This window comes from Pteropus vampyrus, unplaced genomic scaffold (assembly GCF_000151845.1).
Source record: "Pteropus vampyrus isolate Shadow unplaced genomic scaffold, Pvam_2.0 Scaffold139, whole genome shotgun sequence".
Lineage (NCBI taxonomy): Eukaryota > Metazoa > Chordata > Mammalia > Chiroptera > Pteropodidae > Pteropus > Pteropus vampyrus.
Window position 1 is genome coordinate 4260968 of NW_011888920.1, and position 16282 is coordinate 4277249.

The 16282-nt window shown below is 32.3% G+C and overlaps 1 protein-coding gene across 2 annotated transcripts in view; it reads left to right on the forward strand.

Moving 5' to 3' along the window:
• Window positions 1-16282, forward strand: part of CUL5 (cullin 5) — a 75061-nt gene that overhangs the window by 34208 nt on the left and 24571 nt on the right. For both annotated transcript variants that reach the window (XM_011368147.2, XM_023535393.1), the window contains 5 exons: window positions 3059-3235; window positions 5008-5149; window positions 6514-6659; window positions 6742-6822; window positions 15774-15867. In XM_011368147.2, coding sequence (XP_011366449.1) covers window positions 3059-3235; window positions 5008-5149; window positions 6514-6659; window positions 6742-6822; window positions 15774-15867 — 640 coding nt within the window. The remainder of the gene's footprint in view (window positions 1-3058; window positions 3236-5007; window positions 5150-6513; window positions 6660-6741; window positions 6823-15773; window positions 15868-16282) is intronic.

The following is a 16282-nucleotide window of genomic DNA, read 5'->3' on the forward strand; positions in this document are numbered from 1 at the left end:
TTTTTTTTAGCCATTCATCCAGTGATAGACATTTAGGTTGTTTCTATATCTTGGCAATTGCAGAGAATGCTGCAGTGAACATGACAGTGCAAATAGTCATCCCTTGTTAACTGTTGGGAGTTGGTTCTAGGAATCTGCCACTCCGTCATTGCAGTTAACAAAATCCACGGATGCTCAAGACCCTTAGTCAGCCCTTTGTATCTGTGAGCTGCATCTGCAGATTCAGCTAACTGATGATGCAGAACCCACAAATACGAGTGCCACCTGTATATTTTTTCGAATTAGAGTTTTTGTCTTCTTTGGTTAGATACCTAGAAGTTGAATTGCTGGATCATATGGTAGTTCTATTTTTCATTTTTTGAGGAACCTCCATACTGTTTTCCATAGTGGTTACACCAGTTTACATTTCCAATAACAGTGCACAAAAGTTCCCTTTTCTCCACATCTTCTTCAATACTTGTTATTTCTTGTCTTTTTGGTAATAGCCATTCTACCAGGTGTGAGATGACATCTCATTGTGGTTTTGATTTGCATTTCCCTGATGATTAGTGATATTGAGTATCTTTTCATATTCCTTTTGCTCATCTGTATGGATTTATTTTTTTTGACTATTGAGTTGTATAAATTCTTTGTATCTTTTGGATATGAACCTTTTATCAGATATGATTTGCAAATATTTTCTCCCATTCAGTAGGTTGTCTTTCTATTTTGTTGATGCTTTCTTTTGATGTACAGAAGCTTTTTAGTTTGATGTAGTCCTACTTGTTTATTTTAGTGTCAAACTCAAGAAATCACTGCCAGCATTTAATGTCAGAGAGCTTACTGCATATATTTTCTTCTGGGATTTTTACAGCTCAGGTCTTAAATTTCAGTCTTTAATCTATTTTGAGTTAATTTTTGTGTATTATGTAAGATAGTGGTCGAGTTTAATTCTTCTGCATGTGGCTGTCCAGTTTTCCTAATACTATTTATTAAAGAGACTGTCCTGTCCTTATTGTATATTCTTGGCTTTTTTTTTTGTCATAAATTGACCATAGAAGCATGGGTTTATTTCTGACTCTCTATTCTGTTACATTGATCCACATGTCTGTTTTTATGTCAATGCCACACTCTTTTGATTTCTGTAGCTGTGTAATAGTTGGAAATCAGGAAGCATGATACCTCCAGTTTTGTTATTTCTCAAGATTTGGCTGTTGTGGGTCCATACAAATTTTAGGATTGTTTGTTCTATTTCTGTAAAAAATGCCATTAGTTTTGATAGGGATTGCATTAAATCTGTAGATCACCTTGGGGCGTATGGACATTTTAACAATATTTTTCCAATTCATGAGCACAGAATATTATTTCATTTTTGTGTCTTCTTCACTTCATCAATGTCATAGTCTTCAATGTAGGTCTTTCACCTCTTTGGTTAAATTTATTCCTGGATATTTTATTCTTTTTGATTCAATTTTAAATGGGATTGTTTTCTTAGTTTCTCTTTCTGATAGTTTGTTATTAGTGTACAGAAACATAACAGATTTTTGTGTTTTGATTTTGTATCCTGCAACTTTACTGAATTTGTTTCTTAGTTCTTACAATTTTTTATGGAGTCTCTAGGGTTTTCTATATATAATTTAATGTCATCTGCAAATAGTGACAGTTTTACATCTTTCTATCCAATTTAGATACCTTGTATTTCTTTTTGCCTAATTGCTTTCCTGGGACTTCCAGTATTATGTTAAATAGAAGTGGTGAGAATGGGCATCCTTCCCTTGTTCCTGACCTTAAAAGAAAGGCATTTAGCTTTTCGCTGTTGAGTATGTTAGCTGTGGACTTGTCACATATGGCCTTTATTATATTGAGGTACATTCCTGCTATACCCACTTTGTTGAAAGTTTTTGTCATATGAGGATGTAGAGTTTTATCAAATGCCTTTTCAGCATCTACCAAGATGATCATATGGTTTGTATCCTTCATTTGTTAATGTGATGTATCACATTAATTTGCCGATGTTGAACCGTTCATGCTTCACTGGAATAAATTTCACTTGATTATGCTGTATGATCCTTTTAATGTGCTATAGAATTTGATTTGTTAGTATTTTGTTTAAGATTTTATCTACATTTATCAGGGATATTGGCCTGTAATTTTCTTGTGGGACCTTGTCTGGTTTTAGACATGGGAATGCTGACCTTGTAAAATTAATTTGGAAATGTTTCCTCCTTTTGTAATTTTTGCAAGAGTTTGAAAAGTATGTGTATATAATTCTTCTTTTAATGCTTGATAAAATTCACCAGTGAAGCCATCTGTTCCTGGACTTTGGTTTTGTTTTTTGAAGTTTTTAGTTACTAATTCAGTCTCCTTACTAGTAATTGGCCTGTTCAGTTTTCTATCTCTTTATGATGGTAGATTGTATATTTCTAGAAATTTGTATACTTCTTATAGGTTGTTAAATTTGTTGGCGTATGATGTTTATAGTAGACTCTTGTGATCCTTTGCATATCTGTGGTCTCAGTTGTAATGTCTCCCTTTCATTTCTGATTTATTTGTTTGAGTCCTTTGTCTTTTATTCTTGGTGTGTACAAGTTTTTGCGAACTTTTTTTGTATACAAATATTTATAGCAGCCTTATTCATGATAGCCAAAAGATGAAAACAACCCAGATGTTTGTCAATGGACAGATAAATAAAATATGGTAAAGCTGTAAAATGCAATAGTATTCAGCCATAAAAAGGAATAAAATAGAATGCATGCTACAACAGGCAAATATTTAGACACAAGTAAAGTAGTACTTAAGGGGGAGACAGAGGAGAAGATAAGAAGGTGATAGCTAACAGATACAGGGTTTTTTTTAAATTGAGATATTAACATTTTTTTAGTTTCAGGTATACAACATAATGATATGTATATATTGTGAAATGATCACACTAAATCTATGTGAATATATTTTAATTTCTTTTGGGTATAATATAGTTTGTACAATAAATAAAATATTTTAAATTTATAGCACGAATATGTTCTAGTATTCTTTTAAAGCACCATTATTTAAAACGGGTACATTTCTTTTTTCTTTTCAGCGAGTACTGAGCCACCAAGATGATACAGCTTTGCTGAAAGCATATATTGTTGAATGGCGAAAATTCTTTACACAGTGTGATATTTTACCGAAGCCTTTTTGTCAACTAGAGATTACTTTAATGGGTAAACAGGGCAGCAATAAAAAGTCAAATGTAGAAGACAGTATTGTTCGAAAGGTAAGTCAGTTTTCTCATTTTTTCCCTAATATTCTTCAAAAAGAGGGCAATTTTAAGACTTTTGAAGGTAATTTAGATTTTAAATGGACTTTTTTACTTCACATATAAATTCCTTTTCAGCTCTTGCTGGGTTTTATTGAGTATTTTTCTTTCATAAAGTTTTAGCTTCAATTCCCTTTCATCTTTTTATGTGGTCTTAAACTGTAGATCTGTCTTCACTTTTTCTTTTCATTTTCTCCTTTTCCTAGGTTTATCTTTAATATTTTACTTCTTTAATCTTTCTTTATACATTTACCTTCCTATAAATTAAGTTACTTTTATTCTGTTTCAAAAATTTCTTATTAGGTTATCTTCTGGTATCTCTGTGTTTAATCGTGGCTAAACTACTGTAATCTTTTCATCTTTTTAGTTGATTCTATTATAAACTCAGTATATACTGTGATTATTTTCATATTTTGCATAGTTTCTAGTTAAAAACTCTGTGCCCAGTAACAACTCATGATTTAATGGAAGAAACTCAGATCTGAAAAAGCTCAGGTTTCACTTTCAACTCTTCAATCAGTAATAACCTGTATGTCCTCAATTATTTTATGTTTTCCTACTTGTGAGAATCAAATGGAACCACAGATCTGAAAAGTAAAAAATGCCATTTGAATTTTAAACAACTTACTACTTGCTGCAATGGTTTTAGCAACAGACTCAGGCATTCAAATAGTGGCCTGGGCATTATTGTCCCAGCCTTAAAATTTATACTAATGCTGACAGGGTTACTGTAAATTTAGATACTCAGTGGTTCTTCATTGGTAGAAATAACGGCAATATGAGAAATTACTCCTCCCACTCCTGAGAAACTTCTAGATGCTTTTTAATTTACAGTTCCATAATTTTGTCCTCTCTTGTTTTTCTGTTATTCTTTTAATTTTTACCATTTCCTATTGATTGTGGTAGCATCGCTTAATGACTAAAGGTATAGATTCTAGGACCACAGTTGATGGATTCAAGTTCCAGTGTGCCACATATGAACTGTGGAAATGTGGAAAAGTTAGCTTTCCTCTCTGTCCCGGGTTCCACTTATCTGAAAGGGAGATGATAGTGTATCTGTATCTAAGTTACAAATACTAAAGATGAGTTATATGTGGAAAGTACTTAGAGCAGTGTAGGTACATATTCAATGTTATGTAACTGTTATTCCTGTTATTGATGCTCTTGGCTGCTGTTATTAATATGTTTACTATATTTGACAAAGTTACTCAGGAATATGTATATATCATTTTTATCATTTAAGTGGAATATCTGTAAGATGGATTTATATATTCTTTATTTTAAGGTCTGGTATGAAACATTTTCAATTGGTTCTTTTCTCATTTATTATGTCTTTGCACAAATGTTCATTTGTGTGAACATTCCAGACACACACCAATATTTCTGAAATTCAACCGTGAAACTATAGGGGAAGTAACATTTTCCATGTAATACCATATTTAATTTTTCAGCAGCCACTTGAAATTTGTACTATTATTTTCACCATTTTACAGATAGGGAAGCAGGTAAATAAGAAAGCTGGAATTCAAATCCAGTTATATTTGATTCTGAAACGTGTTCTTTACCATTATTTACCGTATTTAAATATACTGCCTCCCTGAAGTATTCAAGTGAATGTAGGCCTAAGAATTTGATTTCCTTTTTTAGTGTTTGTACTTAACATTTTTTGGTGTATATGTGGTACCTGGTATATTCATAATTGAAATGATTGCATATTTTTTTTTCCCTAGCTAATGCTTGATACATGGAATGAGTCAATCTTTTCAAATATAAAAAATAGACTCCAAGACAGTGCAATGAAACTGGTACATGCTGAAAGATTAGGAGAAGCTTTTGATTCTCAGTTGGTCATCGGAGTAAGAGAATCCTATGGTATGTTCTGAACTTTTATGATCAGAATTTTTTTTTTCATGAAAATTCTAAAACAATAGAGTAGTACTATCAAAGTTATGTTTATTAGCATATTGTCACATCTGCTTTTAGTGTCAGACGCTTTTAAGAGTACACAAAAGATACTCTGCTTTAAAGAAACCTACAAAAATTCATGTTCATGTGGTTAATTTATTTTCTCCATCTCCTTTCTTGGCTAGTGAATCTTTTTAGCAATTTAAATTAGAGAAATGTAGATTTGAATCTATGGCAAAGGTAACTGGTTTTGTACATACATTTTTAGGATGAAAGTTAATTCAATGTGTACATTCCTATCTCCAAACTTCTCTTTCTGACAATGACATTCTCATCTGTTCTTTCAGTCAGATATGTCATTTCCTCTAACTAGAATATTATTTCTTTTCCCTCTTTATCTTCTAACTCATCCTCATCCTCTGTTGCTTAATTTCCAAGCTAGGTTAGGTTCTCTCATAGTGCTTTATAGTACCTGTGCCTCCCTGTTATAATTCTTTAGTGGAATTAACTGTGTTGCTGACACTTGTCTTTACTGAATATGGAAAATAGTTGTCAACAAGAATTTTTTTATATTAACGAAGCTTTAGTTATCTTTGACTTGCTTTCTCTATTGCCCTCATAGTCAAGTATCAAGGCTAAATTTTTCATTAGCCATGTCCTTAAAATTTATTCCTTTTTTATTTCATCTGCCACCAGTTTAGATTTCTTTAAACTCTACTTCTCGAATTTTGAAACAGTCTTCTTGTAATGATCATCTTGCTATCATTTTACCCATATGCTGTTCATAAGATTATTTTTTAGGTACTATTTTGTTGGTACTTTTTTTACCCATTTGGTACACCATGCTAAATTCAGATTACTTAGCCTGAGATTGGAGGCTCTCCACAACCATTCCTAATTTACCATCCTACCTTATCTTCTATTAACTTTATAATCCACTCAGACAACCTAGTCATTATACCTTATCTTAGCCTTGTGCTTTTCTATTTCTGAATATTTACTTACTTTATTAATCTATGTAAGTCCCAGATTATTCCTTAAGACTCATTTTAAATCCCATCTCTTCTGTGAATGGTTTCTTGATTTAGTTAAAAGTTAGTGTTTTTTCTATTCAAGAATAAAAAATAAAATAGTCCATGTTATCTACACTGTTTGTCACTTTACTGCTTTGTGCTGTTCTTTTAAAGTTTTTTATAGAGATTTTGTCTTAATGTTTTTATGTTCTTGTAAGCATTGTCACATAATGACTCAATATTTGTTATTTCATTTATCATATTCAAACTACTGATTTGAATTATAATTAGAGTAAAATTTTATTTTCTGTTTTTCAGTTAACCTTTGTTCTAATCCTGAAGATAAGCTTCAAATTTATAGGGACAATTTTGAGAAGGCATACTTGGATTCAACAGAGAGATTTTATAGAACACAAGCACCCTCATATTTACAACAAAATGGTGTACAGAATTATATGAAATATGTAAGTCAGAATTTAGTATATGTGATAATTTGAGCTATTCTCTTGATAGTCTTAAAATGATTGCTATTTTCCTTCTGGACAGGCAGATGCTAAATTAAAAGAAGAAGAAAAACGAGCACTACGTTATTTAGAAACAAGACGAGAATGTAACTCTGTTGAAGCAGTAAGTAATGTTGTAATTGTATATTCTGTGGGATTATTTGAAGTACAGCACCCCAGGGATGTTAAATACATAATGGAAGCAACGTTATTTATCCTTTCACACGTCTCTGACCAAAATCACTAGTTGTTTATATTACTCTTTCCCCGTGAGCCAAAGCACAGGTTTAATAGATACCTTATTCAGAACTCATTGTTCTTCAGAGCTGATGTGCAAGATAAAGTCTGTTTGCCATCCCTGCTCTAGACTTTACTATATTTAATGTACTTAATTTTTAATCCGTCTCCTTTTATCATGTGTTATGCATATCTAAAGTTAACCATTTCAGTGACTTTGCTGTGGCAAGTAAAATATACTCCCTCAAGATACAGTCGACTCTCAGTATTTATGGTGATTAAGTTCTGTAAAGTGGCTGCAAACACTGAATTAATGAGTACTGACCTAGTACCGACTATACTAGGGCAGATTTCTTCTCATTGGAGGATGTTTTCAAACTTCATCTTGTCATGAGATAAAATATTATTTGATAAGAGAATATCATTCTTTTATATTATTTTATTTATTTTGTAAGTTCCTTATTTAAAAAAAAAAACTCCAGAAGTAGTAACCACACTGTAATATCTCTCCTGGGTATTTTCTTTTATATGGAGAGTGACCTTACTATGTTTTAGTAAGGAAAATGTAGCAATAATATTTCCTCCAGTTCCTTTCAGTTTTTGGAGCCTAGAAACTAGATTTAGATTTACATTCAAAGAAGTAACATTCCAGTTTGCCTGCAACCAGACATTTTTTAATTATGATTTTTTTTCTAACCTTTTTTTGGGCATTGTCCATTTTGAATGGTAGTCATGTTTATTCTTTGTTCAAGAATCAAATTGAGTTGGATCTTTTTTCTCTCATTTTTGTTTTGTGTTGCTTTTCATAATGTGCAGTATATTTCCTATTTTAAAGGTTAAAATAACTTTGATATTGGCCAGAAGAGGGGCCTAATTTAGTGGTTGTTTGTAGAAGTTCTCTATAGAAATTTAAAGCCAAGCTTGGGCTTCATTCAGAAGGCAGCGAAGGCTATTAAATATTTGTTAAACAAGTATGCCATGCTTAAAGTTATCCCTCAGGAAGATTAATCTAGTGATAGTATGAAAGTTTAATTAGAGTGGCAAAGAGCCGAGAATAGGAAGTAGGAGTTTTTTTGCAGTAACTTAAGCTGGATATTAGGAGTACCAAGTAGGATTATAGCAATGGAAATGGAAAAGACAAGAGTGGAGAGAAAGACTTCCATAGGTGGAACATTCTATCATATGAATGGCATTAGATATTGGAGAGAATTGACTCAATAATGTTTCTGAGGCTTTTGGCTTGGGAGAATTACGCTACTACAGCGAGATCAAGTATAAGAATAAATCCTAGTAGTAAGGGAGAAAAGTGAGTTTAGTTAGAGGGATTTGAGAATTTTGAGTTGATCGATGTGCCCGTATCATCTGAGTGGGGATATTACAGTTTTGTAAGATAGAATTATTGTTCTAATCTTCTGCTGTATTTATACAGCTTAATTATAGCATATCCATACTAAACTTAGGGAAATTCAACTATAGAGGTCCAACTAAGAATGAGATAGAGCAAGAAAAAGATAATGAGAAAGGTAGAGATAAACAAATACACATGACAACTTGTATAGAACAGTTAAATCTCTCTTTCTACTTTAACACACATACACACACACACACACACACACACACACACACAGGGAAAAAACTTGAAATAGAAGATGTGAATTTGCTCTTCCACAGTTACCAAATAGTGTTATCTCACGAACTGAATGATTCTAGAGTTTAAAGATAAGTTTTTGTTTCATTATTTTTCAACAAAGACCTTAAGTGCAATATAGCATGCTTCCAAAGAAATTGTATTTTATTGGGATGTAAGAAGTCTGTTTGTGTGGTTTGTTTCTATTTTGTTTTGATTTTCTGTTCATTTTTTTAAATCAACTGTTTTGATTGAAATATGACATATATACTGAAAAGTACACAAAAATTTCAAGTATATAGTAAGTGAATTATCACAAAGCGAACATACCTGTGAAATCACCAGAAAAAGAATTAATAGCAATTCAGAAACCTATCATCCTCCCCCAGGACTGTTACCATCTTTTCCTTGAAAGATTGTCCCTCTGCTAATTTTTAACAACATAGATTAATATTAATCAGTGACCACGGTTTAGTGTGGTCAGCAAAATTCGATACAGAGGAGACATCAAGCACCATAACTGTAGAATTATGACATTGGGAATTTAAGGCTTAATGCAGATGTATTATTATACTGTATACCTCACTGAGCTAATGCCATTATACTATATACATAACATTTATTATATATTTGTTGTGATTTTTGTTTACAAAGAGAAATGTGTTAAAATGAAGTATGTTGTAATAGAAGGAACAATAAACAAAAAATCAAGTCCTGGGTTCTAATTTAATATGAATAAAGTGTAAACATTATTATTTGAATAGCTAGTAAGAAAGAATTCGCTTTCTACACTAAAAACTTACTGTCCTAAATTCTCTCTTAGAGGAGTTAGCCACTACTCCTGCTACGTTGTATCTAAATGCTTTATTGATACTAGTTTTAGTCTGTGCTTACCTATTAGGCTATTCTCATTAATGGAGGACAGTGACAGATTAAGTTCATAGGGAGCTACACAATAATGCACACCAGAAATTAAGATTAAAGTATGTACATTTTTGGCACTTATATTTTCCTCTGAAAATTAGCAAATTATTATGGTTTATCAATTACCTTTAAATTTAGTACAAGTAAATCTTAATTTTCTAAACCTGATTATTTTTCAATATATGCAGGAAAACAAGTTTCTGGACATGTATTCTGTATAATAGAGCAAATCTTACCCAGTTACAAGGCCAGGCCTAACAAAGGCCAGATGTACATATCAAGTAATGTTCATATAGTGCTTAGCAGCTTACTGAATTTTTTCATTCTTTATAAGAGTTTTAGTTCATTCCCTTGGATATTCCAAGCATTTGATTACATCATTTGCAAATGATGATGCTTACTTCTTCCTTTCTAATACTAACATCTATTTCCTTCAGTGGACTAAATCCATCTAAAATTAAATGGTTAGTTTTAGAAAAATGTTAATAATATTGGGGATCCTCTCTTCTTCCAGTCTTTAATGGAAGTGCTTTTAAATTTTCACCATTAAGCATCATGCTATTTTTTTGGCATGATATATGCATTTTATTAAGACAGTACTCACTTATTCTTCTTTTATTAATATCAAGCCCACTCTTCTTAGAGGAGAGCAACCTAGCTCCACTTAGATCCAGTTATCCATACAATTCTTATAAGCTTGATTATCATTGGATGGGCCTGTAGCAGAAGAGCAGCAATATATTAGTAAAACCAGATAAGAGGCTTCAGAGCTATACTGCTGAAGAGGCATTATTGACAGCAAACAAACAAACAAAAAACCATAACAGTAAGAAAAGAGAAAAAAAAGTTAAAAGCAAAATAACTCACAACTTTTTTCTATGCCTATTGGTATTTTAGATGATATTCCCTGAGGGCATTCAGTTAGTATTTATTATGCACCTAAAATATATTAGGCCTTGTGGTAGTTGGGAATAATAAGATTGACTTGGTCTCTATCTTCACTAGAGTAAAGTGACACTAGAGTGACACTAGAATAAAATGAATTGTTTCTACAACAGTAATGGAATAGAGAGTGAATTGGTGGTGGCAAGCCTTCATCTCTTCACAGTAACTAGGACACTGATAGGGAGGCAATGTATTATAGCGGTTAGGAACATACACATTGGAACCAGATGAAGATTTGAATTCCATTGTTGTCATTTTACCAGCTCTGTGCCCTTTGGCAAGTTGCCCTTTTGCAATCTTTGCAGTCCTTGTCTTCCCAACTGTAAAATGAGATGATACCTATTTTACTTGTGTTATCAGAGTTTAATGAAATACTATATAGAAAACATTTAAGCACTGTTCCTGGCCTGGTCATTTTTACTGTTGGGGCTCTGGTTTGGAGAAAGTTGCTTACTGATCCTAAGACAGATAAAAATTATTTTACTGTCTGTACAAAACATTGATAAAACTGAATTAGAATTATGTCATAGGTCATAAATTATTAACTTTAAATACTTGTTAACCTTTAGTATTTGAGTATTAAGAGTAGTATCCAAAAAGTTAAGGTGAATTGGTCTGACTCATTGTTCTATGTAAAGAATTACTTATGTAACTAGTTTAGAAATGAAGCAAGAACCACTAGTTATAATGGTAAAAAAAGAAATCTAAACCAAGCTTGAAAGGCCAAGAGAAATTAATTTTGAGAATAACCTACCACACATGGAATAAATTAATTCTTGAAGACTTTATAAATACCTTTGTATCATTAAAGACCTAGCTGATAATGATAAAGTAGAACCTTAAAATGGAGAAACTTAGGATAATTTTTAGTTCAACTTCTATTTTGTAGCTGAGGCAAAGCAAATTATCACTTAACACAGAATTAAATAACTACAAGAATAACTGTTCTTATTGCTTTTTACTAAATTTCAATGAAGTAGAATTAATTGTTCATACTGAATACCACTGAAAGAAGGCTCTACTATATAACTTAGCCTGCCTATCCCACCTTTCATCTTCACAGACCTATGCATTCATTCATTCAACAAATACTGAGTGCCTGCTGTGTTTTATGGCAGGCATCATCTTTGAAGAGTTTTGCTGTAGAGGAAGGTAAAACATCAAGCACATTGATAGTTAAAGTGTTTCACCTTGCAGACCTCTGGGGAGAGATTGCTATGGATTTAGAAGTTGTGCTCATCTCAGGCAAAATACAGGAGTTGATGGCATATGGCAAAAAGGTTTTTTCTTCACGGAAGCTAGCAAAAGGAGACAGAAAGGGAATACAAGGTGAGAGAGATGGTTTATCACTATCCTTTCCATTCAAGATGTATTTTTCAAATAACAATATATTTAGGGTTTTATGTATGTAGTACTTTAGTAAATGATGGGGAAGAAATACAAAAGAGGAATAACATGATCTCTGCCCTCTGAGAATTGACCCTCTTGTTAAGGCAAGACTCATTTGAAATAAGGAAAGAACTCTATCGAGCAATCAATATCCCTTCTTTTTGCCTGTATAAAATAGTTTTCTAAAGGGTTTTTTAACACACAAGAAACTAGACCATAATTATTCTCTTTATTTTTTTAAATCTTTGTTATGAAAGTTTTCAAATATTTACAGAAGTGGAGAAAATAGTATAATGAACCCAACGCACCATACCTAGCCCCCAGATTTAGCAGTGATCATCATTTTGTCATACTTGCTTGCTTTTCCCTTTTAACTTTTACCTCCCCACTTACTTCCTCCCTTGTTTCCTTCCTTATTTTCTTTCTCTTTCCTCTAGCATTTTAAACAAAAGTTTTACTCTAAACCCTTCTGTATTATAACATTTTAAATTCCTGTATATATTTCATCTACATTATATGTACACTATAATATACGTAGCCAATCCACTAGTGACGGATGCTTTAATGTTCATTATTATTACAGTTTATTTCTTATAAATAATACTTCCTGGAACATCGTTACATGGCTATATTTTTTTAACATCTTTGTGCATACATCTTTCTCACATGTGGCATTCTCTTGGAATGGAATTTCCTGAAAATGAGATTGCCGAAGCAAAGGGTATGCACCTTTTACAAATTGCTACATGACACCAAACTGATCTTCAGAAATGTAGCAATTGTTGCTCCCATCAACAATGTCCCTGTTTATCTTTGCTCCTCTGGGTTTTGTCAGTCTATTAATTTTGTCAGTCTCTTAGTATGGTAGATTTTTAAAGTTTGTGTATAAATTATTGAGGCTGGATATGTTTATTCTTATTATAGATCATTTGTATTTTGTGCATTCAGGCTAATATTTCATAAACATCACTTTCATTATTTAACTTATTCAAAAACCGTAGTCTCATTATTTGCTATCTCTGATTTTCAAAACTCTTTATAATTTGGCCCTAACCTATTTTTTAATTTAATACTGCCCTGCAAGAGTCATTCTAGTCCAATAAGAAATATTTCCTTATTCATACACTTCATTCTATTCATTTTTTTCTTGGATTCATTTCTGAGTAATATTTTCCCTTTCTTAATGTTTTACTACTTTTAACTTTTTCTGCCTATAAAAATCCTTCAGGATCCTTATAGCCATGGGTGCAGTAAAGTTGCCCCAAATTCTCTAGCTTTCATAGGTTTCCTCTGTACTTATTGTTTCTACCACTTGATTTAGTAGTATATTATGGACTGCTTTGTTGTGTTATTATCAAGTACCAACTGCTTGTGAGGCCATGAATACATAGCTATGGACAGAACAGTCTCTGTTCTTATGAAATTTATAGTGTAGTAATGCTGGATTTATTTCTACTTCTTTGCTTTATTGGTGAATTTAAACTTCTTTTCATATACCTCTGTTATATATGAAATATGCACACATTTTTTAGATATATAATTATATATTCTCAACTGAATTGTAAAATCATGTTTTATACTTCTCTACTCCTTAGAACACTTAATTCAGTTCTGAGCATGTCGCCATTACTAAGTATATACTTGCTCTGTTAATATAGTTACAGAACTTGCAGGCTGTGGAGTTACATACCTGGTCTGTTACTGCGGCTTAGGTCCTTATGAAGTAACTATACAACATTTGCAAGTTACGTAGCCTCCCTAAGATTGTGTCCTCATATTGTTAAATACCTTCCTCATAAGGTGGTTTTCATGTGGGTTAAATGAGATAATGTATGTAAAGCGTTTAGCACAATAATTGGTACAGAGTAAGTGCTCATTAAAAGATATCCGATATTATAATGATTTGTTTAACCTCTCAAGCTAGAAACTGCTTCAGCAGCCTTTTATTTCCCTAACACATTCTATCTAAGCAGTTACCAATTTCTGCTGTTTACTTCAATTATCTTGTCAATTTAGCCTGTCCTTTGATCCTCATTGTAACCCGCAATGAGGGTTACAATATAAAATACATTTTATATTGTGGCTTAGTATATACTAAATTTATTTGCTCATATTTGAAACAAAAGTTTTATGAAATAATTGTTAACATTTGTGATGCACATTTTTGGTTGTTCTGTGTTATTTAAAAAAAGGCTTAGTCACAGCCATTAAAACTGATTTCACAACAGTTTGAAAAACACTGGTCTAGATTTTTGGAATATGCAAAATTTGTACTACTACTGAACTAGATTATGTTCAAGTATAAATTTTCAGTGAAGTATAAAACAAACGGAGTAACTGGGGCTTGGAGCTTATTTCAATTGCACTTTCACTTCTCTATTATATATAGTTAGATTAACCTATTCTCAGTCTGGTTTTGCTGCTGAAGGTGAGAGTGTTTAGTTGTGCATATTCCACATGTAGAATGATATAGAATGAGATTACTCAGCAGTTGGGGCAGAGCTTCCCACCTTGGCAGGGCAGAAATTTCTCAACCACTTTGTATGTGTATTGGTTTTCTTAGTACAGAAATAGACATACCTGGATTTTAAAGTCATTAGCATGATTCTAAAGAGGGCCTGAAAAAATCTTTTTATTGCAGAAATTTAAAAATACTTTTAAAAGTAGAAAGAATAGTATAATGAATCTCCATTACCTAAATTCTACTAATTATCAACATTATGTCAATTCCAAGAGAAATTTTTAACAAAGAACTTTTAAGGCACACATAATTTCCTTTCTTAATCCAGATAAATGATCTATTTTTCAGAAACGATATATCAGCCTTAGTGTACCTTGCTTTAATACAATCTATTGATTTTATTTGATACCTGCAAGAAGGGTAAATAATTCTATGACACAAGGGAGTAGTGATGGGATAGGGTGGGTTTATTTTCCTGAAGGCCGTGTGGAACACTAGACCCTAGATGCCTAACTTCAAATATTGCAACAGCCTCGTTTGCCAGTCGCTCTAGCACCACTCAGTACTACCTACCTTGCTGCCATTAGACTGATCTTTTAAAAGTTACTTGAGGGAAGTAGAAGCTCATTACATATATCCTCTGTTTAAAACCTTCGTTTTGTCCTTCCCTACCTATAGAATAACATCCCAAACAATAGATTTTTATTCATAATCTGGCTCTGGCCTACCTTTCTAGCTTTCTCTTCCACTGTCTGTCTCTTCTGTAGCACGTACAACTTCTTATGCCTAGAATACTCAATCCATTTTTAGGGCTTATACTTGTTTTTCAAGATCCAATTTAAATGTCATCTTGTGGATGAGACCTTTTTAACTACCCCCCCAGATAGAAGTATATAGTTCCTTTAATTGTTTTTGTTTGGGGGGGGTGTGTGTGTGTGTACGTGTGTACGTACACTTTACTGAGTTGTATTTATTAGTTTATGTTTGCCTCCCTCCTCACCTTAATTAGTTATCTCTTCCAAAGCAGGAGTTATATCTTATTCTTTTCAGTCTCCCAACCACTTCTTTAGTGCCCTTATATAGTAGACATCTAATGATAGTGTATTAAATGAATGTATCAATACTTTTAGAATTTTAGAGTCTAATTCCAACACTGGTTCTCTCCAGAAGAGTTCGTCAAAGTTTATTTTTTCATTTTGTTTGTATGTGTGTCATTTTTTTTCCTCCCCGTTTTTGGGGACTCATTAAAATTTCTAAAGAGAACCTAAGTTCTATAGCCTTTTCCTTAGGGGAAATATACTTCGATAAACTAATGTGGAGTATCCATCTGCATTCTTGTAGTAAAGGTAAGTAAAATCTACTTTTAGTATACTTAATTTTTTGCTATTGTTGGAAGATATAATTTTATGAAGCTATAAAGCAAAACAGAGGGGGATAAATTTGTGCATATTTGTGTTTATAAAAGCCTTGACCAAATTTCGATATATTTCAGCTCATGGAATGCTGTGTAAATGCCCTGGTGACATCTTTTAAAGAGACTATCTTAGCAGAGTGCCAAGGCATGATCAAGAGAAATGAAACTGAAAGTAGGTAAAATACTACTTAAAGTTCTCATAATCTTTGAGGGAGGTATCTTTAAAGCAGATCACTTTTAGTAAATTGCTGTTAGAGCGTTCTTATATACATAGATATATATGTTTAAAAAAAACTGCTTAAAATGATAAAATACTTAGCACAGAATCATTGTGAAGAAGGTTATAAACTTGTACTTTTAGCATTTCCTCCGCCTTAAGTATCAGTATGCGTATACACTTGTACATGTGTGTATGAGAATTTCAATTTGTTCTCCAAAGTAGGACTCTGCTTTTAAAGACTAATTTAAATAGTAAACATATCTCTTTTGTGTGGAAACTTGCAGCATTTTTAGAAAGTAATAAAACACTATGTTAATCTTCATCTCTCTCCCCCAAAATATTATACAATTTAAGATTTTGGAAGTAG